At 39.4% G+C, this 6,000-nt stretch overlaps 1 protein-coding gene across 1 annotated transcript in view; it reads left to right on the top strand.

Moving 5' to 3' along the window:
- The window catches only part of CD53 (CD53 molecule), a 31,726-nt gene extending 26,715 nt beyond the window's left edge, over positions 1 to 5,011 (top strand). The window contains exons 6-8 of the mRNA XM_068538123.1: positions 2,269 to 2,349; positions 3,395 to 3,478; positions 4,338 to 5,011. Of these exons, the coding sequence (XP_068394224.1) occupies positions 2,269 to 2,349; positions 3,395 to 3,478; positions 4,338 to 4,409 (237 nt within the window). The 3' untranslated portion in view covers positions 4,410 to 5,011. The remainder of the gene's footprint in view (positions 1 to 2,268; positions 2,350 to 3,394; positions 3,479 to 4,337) is intronic.
- The last annotated feature ends 989 nt before the right edge of the window (positions 5,012 to 6,000 follow it).

Raw genomic sequence — 6,000 nt, forward strand, 5'->3', positions numbered from 1 at the left:
CCAGGCCACCTTTTAATTTTGATGATTTTCTCTATTGATTTCTTGTTTTCAATTTTATTGATTTCTGCTTTAATTCTCATTTATTTTTCTTCTTACTTTGAATTTAATTTGCTCTTCTTTTTCTAGTTTTCTAAGATATACACTGAGATTATTGATTTTTTGATCTTTCTTCTTTTCTAATATTTTTATTCAGTGTATAAATTTCCCTCTAAGCACTGCTTTTGCTGCATCCCATATATTTTTATAAGTTGTGTTTCCATGTGTGTTTTCATTTTTATATATGTTTTCAAATATTTTAAAATTTCTCTTGAGATTTCTTTTCTGATCATGTGTTATTTAGAAGTGTGTTGTTTAATCTTCTAGTAAAATAATGTCTTTTTAATACACCTAAAATTTTACAATAATTCTTTAATATCATTAATAAATGTCTATAATCATTTACCTAAAAATATTATTTTTAATTGGTTTCTTCCAACCAAGATCCAAACGAGGTCCACATATTATATTTGGATAATATGTCTCTAAATCTCTTTTAATCTATGATAGTATCTCTCTGTGTTCATGCTATTTACTTGTGGAAAGAAATTAGGTTGTCTGTCCTGTAGAATTCCCCAATTTCTGGATTCGGCTATTTGCTTCTCAAAGTATTTTAGCAACAGGGAGTCTGTGTCTCCCATACTTGTGAATCTGGAGGCTTGATAAAGGTTCTATTTGTGGTGAGACTAGCATAGATATTGCCTACAGCATCACATAAGAAGGCACAGAATATCTGATTGTCCTACTTTTTGTGATCTTAAGACTTGTTGGTGAGTGTCAGAGGACAGAGGGAACAAAAACTGCCCAACGAACTGAGAAGGCATCTTGAGACCAAAAAGTGAAGCATGCAGCTCCATATAATCAATGGATCAGCTTATTATAGGGTAACTTACAGAGTGGGATTGGGAGTAGGCAGATGATTTGGAGGCATTTGCAGATGCATTCCACACTGTCAAGGGGCCATTGGGATGGTCTTATAGGTAACCTAGGGTATGGGCGTAGATACTTGGAAACAGGACGTGCATTCCTAAGTCAAGATTAGCCATCTTACATTCCATCACTTCAATATGTTCTTCCTCTTGTTGTATTTTCTTTGACATAATGTCCTAAGTTGCAGAACATGCCATCCAGACCGTCCTCTCTAGTGCCAGCGCCTCTTTAGTCTTCTCTAGTTCCCAGGTGAACTGTAATTCCTTTTCTGTGCTAATATTTAGAGTCCATAACAAAGGCCATGCAACAGCTGCAATAGCTTGCTCACTTTTTTTCACCCCACTTTCACTTTGCTACCTCTTCGGTTAATACATCTAGTATGCCCTTTGGTGTTTTCAGGGTATCCTTCTACTCTTGCACCAGCCTGAAGTGTTCCATAAATATAGCCAGATCACCCCACATGGAAATGGCTGGCCAACCTGGGGTTTCCCCCACAGACAACAAGCTTTTCCCTGTTTGGCCCCTTCACCCATTCCTGCATTATTTTCAGTCTCCTGCCTGGCTTGCCAATTGTCCAAGGACGGAGGGAAAGAAAAGTGCCCAGTGAACTGAGGAGGCATCTTGAGACCAAAAAACAAGGCAGGCAGCTCCATATAATCACTGGATCAGTTTATTATAGGGTAACTTACTCACAGGGTAGTATTAGGATCTGGAGGACAAGGATCAGGAAGCATTTGCAGCTACACTCCACACTGCCAAGGAGCCATCGGGACAATTTTATAGTTAACTTAGTGTATGGAGGTAGATGCTTGGAAACAGGACATACATTCCTAAGTCAGAATGAATGGTAACTAGTCTTGTGGGCACTGGGAGTACATCAGCAAAGGTTATCATCGTTGTTTGGGGACTAACAGAGCATAGAGGCCACAATATCTATTAATTACAAAGCTCTTTATGACATAGAAGTGATTTACTGTACCCTGGGTAGGGTCAGCGGTAGGACAGGAGAAACTGTAAGGGCCCAAGATAGCATCAGCTATGCTAACAGCCATACAATGGGTCTAGGTGTGGTCAGCCTGATCCCTCCATTATAAAGTCTCCTGTGTGCCTAATTTTTTATTTGTAAAATGTGAATAAATTAAATATGCCCTCTCTACTTCAAGAAGTTTTGTGTGAAGGAAATGGTATCACAGGTTTGAAAGTACTTAGTTTTAAGGAGCCATAGTAGTCAGGCCAATTCTGGCCCATGGTTTTCTTTCTGTTATCTTACTAACCATCACTTGTTTGGGGTTTGGCTTTCAGCTGCAATGTTGCGGTGTAAATGGCACGAGTGATTGGATGGGCAGCCCACCAGCATCTTGCCCCTCAGACCCACAAGTTAAGGTAATTTATTTTTAGAAATTTTCTGCTATTGGCCACTGTGATTAAACTTTTAATTACCTTAGAAACTCCAGTCGTACAGGACCTAGTCCTCCCAGCCAGAAACAGGAAACCTTAAACAAAAGAGAGACCAGGGAAACAACCCATATAACTAGACAAATAAGAAAAACAAACAAAAAAAGAGTAAGTTCATCTAGATTAGAGATGCCATGAAGAATCTTGCTACTCTAAACTATTACATTAGAGGGGAAATTTTATGTGATAGTGGCAGAAGACTATGTCTAGATTTTTCTTGAGCAAGAATTAGGTCTTCTTATGGTTGAAAGTGAAATTGTAAGGTTGAAGCAGAAAAGCTTCTCTCTCTACCTGTTTCCCTGCTCTCCTTCCTTGGAGATGGCAGCATCCAACCCTTTAGCAGAATGAATCATAAGTGAAGGAGTGAGGAGCTGGGGAAGAGAGAGTTGATGGAACTTCTGACTAGACCCAGAGAAGAAGCCCAAATCAACTTTCAACTAGACTAAGTCCCTAAGGTCCTGTTACCCCATGTTACTCACTTGAGGTTGTTTGGAAATCTCTGGAATTTGGGAGGGTCTGTGAAGAAAGACTGGGACACCTACCAACCAGCAACTGCCCTGCAGCTTGGCAAGCCTATTATATGTTTACTGGCTTTTGAAGCAGAAGCTGAAATGCAACCAGTCCTAGGATTGCATAACCTATATTCCCATTTGTCAATCCCAAGACACTAGTGAATATTCAAAAAACACAAAGACTTATGTTGTTGACCTGCCTCTTAGGATCTAGTTTAACTCAGTGTGTAAAGATCTAAGACTTCTACTTTAGATGACACTGTAATGATAACAATACCAGAAAAGTCTCTAGTAATATTTTCTATTTTATGCTCATTTCTTCATCCATATAAAAGAATTAAAATATAATGCCTGGCCTAAGTCTCTTGGCATAAGGCAAAATACAAACTGTCTTCCCAAATAAGCCTCCTGATAAAGTTGAGTAATATAGTAGTGTCATTTGTACTTGTAATTTTTTCTAGGGTTGCTATGTAAAAGCAAAACTGTGGTTTCACTCCAATTTCCTGTATATCGGAATCATCACTATCTGTGTATGTGTGATCCAGGTAAGAGCTTAACCAGAGGACTACTTTGAGGATTTAATGAGATAAGTCATGTAATTTTTAGAACGGTACCAGGTACATAAATATGAGCTCCCCCAGTCAAGTAGAAAATGATGTTATTACCAGTTTAAGGCATACAGAAAATATGCTGTAAGATCTATCTGGTTAATTTATCCCTAAGGGAAATGAGTGTTTCATTGTCAAATTAAAAACCACCAAGCAGAACCTTACTTTGGTCCCTCACAGAGCTGGTCTGGAAAAGCCTGTGATGAATAAAGCATTCCACTTGAAAAATTGGCCTTGTGTGCTAAGCAGGAGTTGGTGATGAAAACTGTAATCAATTTCCTCATTGCTTCTCTGCTTAGTTTGACAAGTCAAGGGTGAATGGGGGGTAGTTTTTTGTTTTTTTTATTATGTGATATTTCTACCATTTTTATACCCAAGTGTCTTGAGTGTATCACAGATTAGCTAAGACCTAATCAAGACGCTCAGAGAGAAATGATTTTTCTCTGCTTGGAAACCAAAGAGGCCTAAGGCAAGGGTAGAGATCACTCACTGCACAAAGTGTTGACCTGTGCAGAGCTTGATTATACCAGCAGCAGGACTTCTGTGATTTCTTAAGGAGACAAAAGATGTCCCAATACTTTATACTCTACTGTCTTGCCATCATTACCCCCACTTGTCTCCCCACTGCCATTCTAAAGCTAAAGGAGAAAACTCCTGAGAAAGAATTAGAAGTGATAGTAGGAAGGGTAGTCTCAGTGTGATGGACAATTTCTTTTTCTCTGGGACTGATCCCAGGGACTGTGGGTGAGATGTTTCCACCTGTAAAGACCTCACATTTTCCCAACTCTTCCCTCAGGTATTGGGGATGTCCTTTGCACTGACGTTGAATTGCCAGATTGACAAAACCAGCCAGGTCCTAGGATTATGACCTGCGGCTGCCTTGTGCTGGAGAGACTTGTTTCATCACTGGAAATCCAAAACCACTTGTAACATGAAGCCCTAAATGACCACCTCCTGAACTGGTGTCTTTGTCCCCCTCCCATCTCTTCCCTGTTGAGTCCCTGTCTCATACAACCAGAGAAGAGGGTGTTGGTCAGGCACTTCCCATCTCAGATAGCAAGACAATCCTTTACCATTCATGGCAGCAGCCTTGTCACTCATTAATAACTGAGCATTTATCAGACATGAAAGTCCAAGAGAACCTGTGGTACTAATGGCTCAAGATCAAAGGATGGGTCTGCAGCTTGAGTTTTTGCATCTTCCCATTGTCAAACAAGTCTCTGGCCTCTAAATCATGCCCAGCCCACTCTCCAAAGTCAATCAAAAGATAAGCTTAAGGGAGCTCTAGGGCCAGGTTCACTGGATCGTTGTCACAATCCTCTGTTTCCTTTTGGCTGGGGGCCTTGGCTACAGGAATGACAGAGTACCCTTTCTCCAAAGGTTAGGTTTCATTTCAATTTCTTTATTAAAGGGTCTTATTGATTCATCTAAGTCTTTCCAAAATAAACTATCCAATGACTCACATCCTGATTTCTGCCAATCTCTTAGCCTTTGATTTACATAACTATGAAGGAATTCAGCAGGATAGGTATTTCTGGTGGTTTAGGTGATAATCACATTCAAAAGAGTTCTGGTGTTATTTCTCTTTCAGATAAGGTTTTGTTAATGTACTATTTTAATTCTTCAATAAATAAAATAGCTTATGCTCTGTCAATCACTACATTCTCATTCCTTTGTCTCAAATATAATTTCCATGACTCAGCCTGATTGCCCTGCCAGCAAGTTAGGGATATTAGTTATCTATTGCTACATAATGAATTACTCCAAAACTTGTCACTGAGAACAATGAACATTTATTATCTGACAGTTTTTGTTGATCATGAATCTGGGAGCAGCTTTACTGAGTGATTCTGGCTCGTGATCTCTCACATGACTACAATCAGCTGCAGTCATCTCAAGTCTCAACTAGAAAAGGACACACTTCCAAGTTCTCATATGGCTCCTGATAGGCATCAGTTCTTTGCCACATGCACCTTTCCATAGCACTGCCTTATGACATGGAGGCTCATTCTCCCCATAGTAAGGTATTCAAGAGACAGCATGAAATACAGCACCCAAAACAAGCCATACACTCCTTTTATAACCTAACTCAGAAGTGCCATCACATCAGTCCTGCTGTATACTATTCCTTAGAAGTAAGTTGAAAAGTTCACACTCAAGGGGAGGAAATTACACAAGTGTGTAGATACTATGGGGTGGAGATCACTGGGGGCTATCTTAGAGGTGGTCAACTAAACCATGGTGGTTGGGTCAGGAGAAGCTAAATTTAATTGTCTATATGATAACCATACTTTGAAAGCAAAAGATCAGACCACATCTAATACAGAGTCAAATGTAGAGAAGTTAAAGAAAGGGGTGAGAGAATTGGTTTCTATTCTCAAAGATTTGTGTAGGATCTCCAACTTCCTTTTAGGAAAATTGATCAAATTCATAGCAGTTTATAGGGAAATCTATATCTT

This window comes from Eschrichtius robustus, chromosome 3 (genome assembly GCF_028021215.1).
Source record: "Eschrichtius robustus isolate mEscRob2 chromosome 3, mEscRob2.pri, whole genome shotgun sequence".
NCBI lineage: Eukaryota > Metazoa > Chordata > Mammalia > Artiodactyla > Eschrichtiidae > Eschrichtius > Eschrichtius robustus.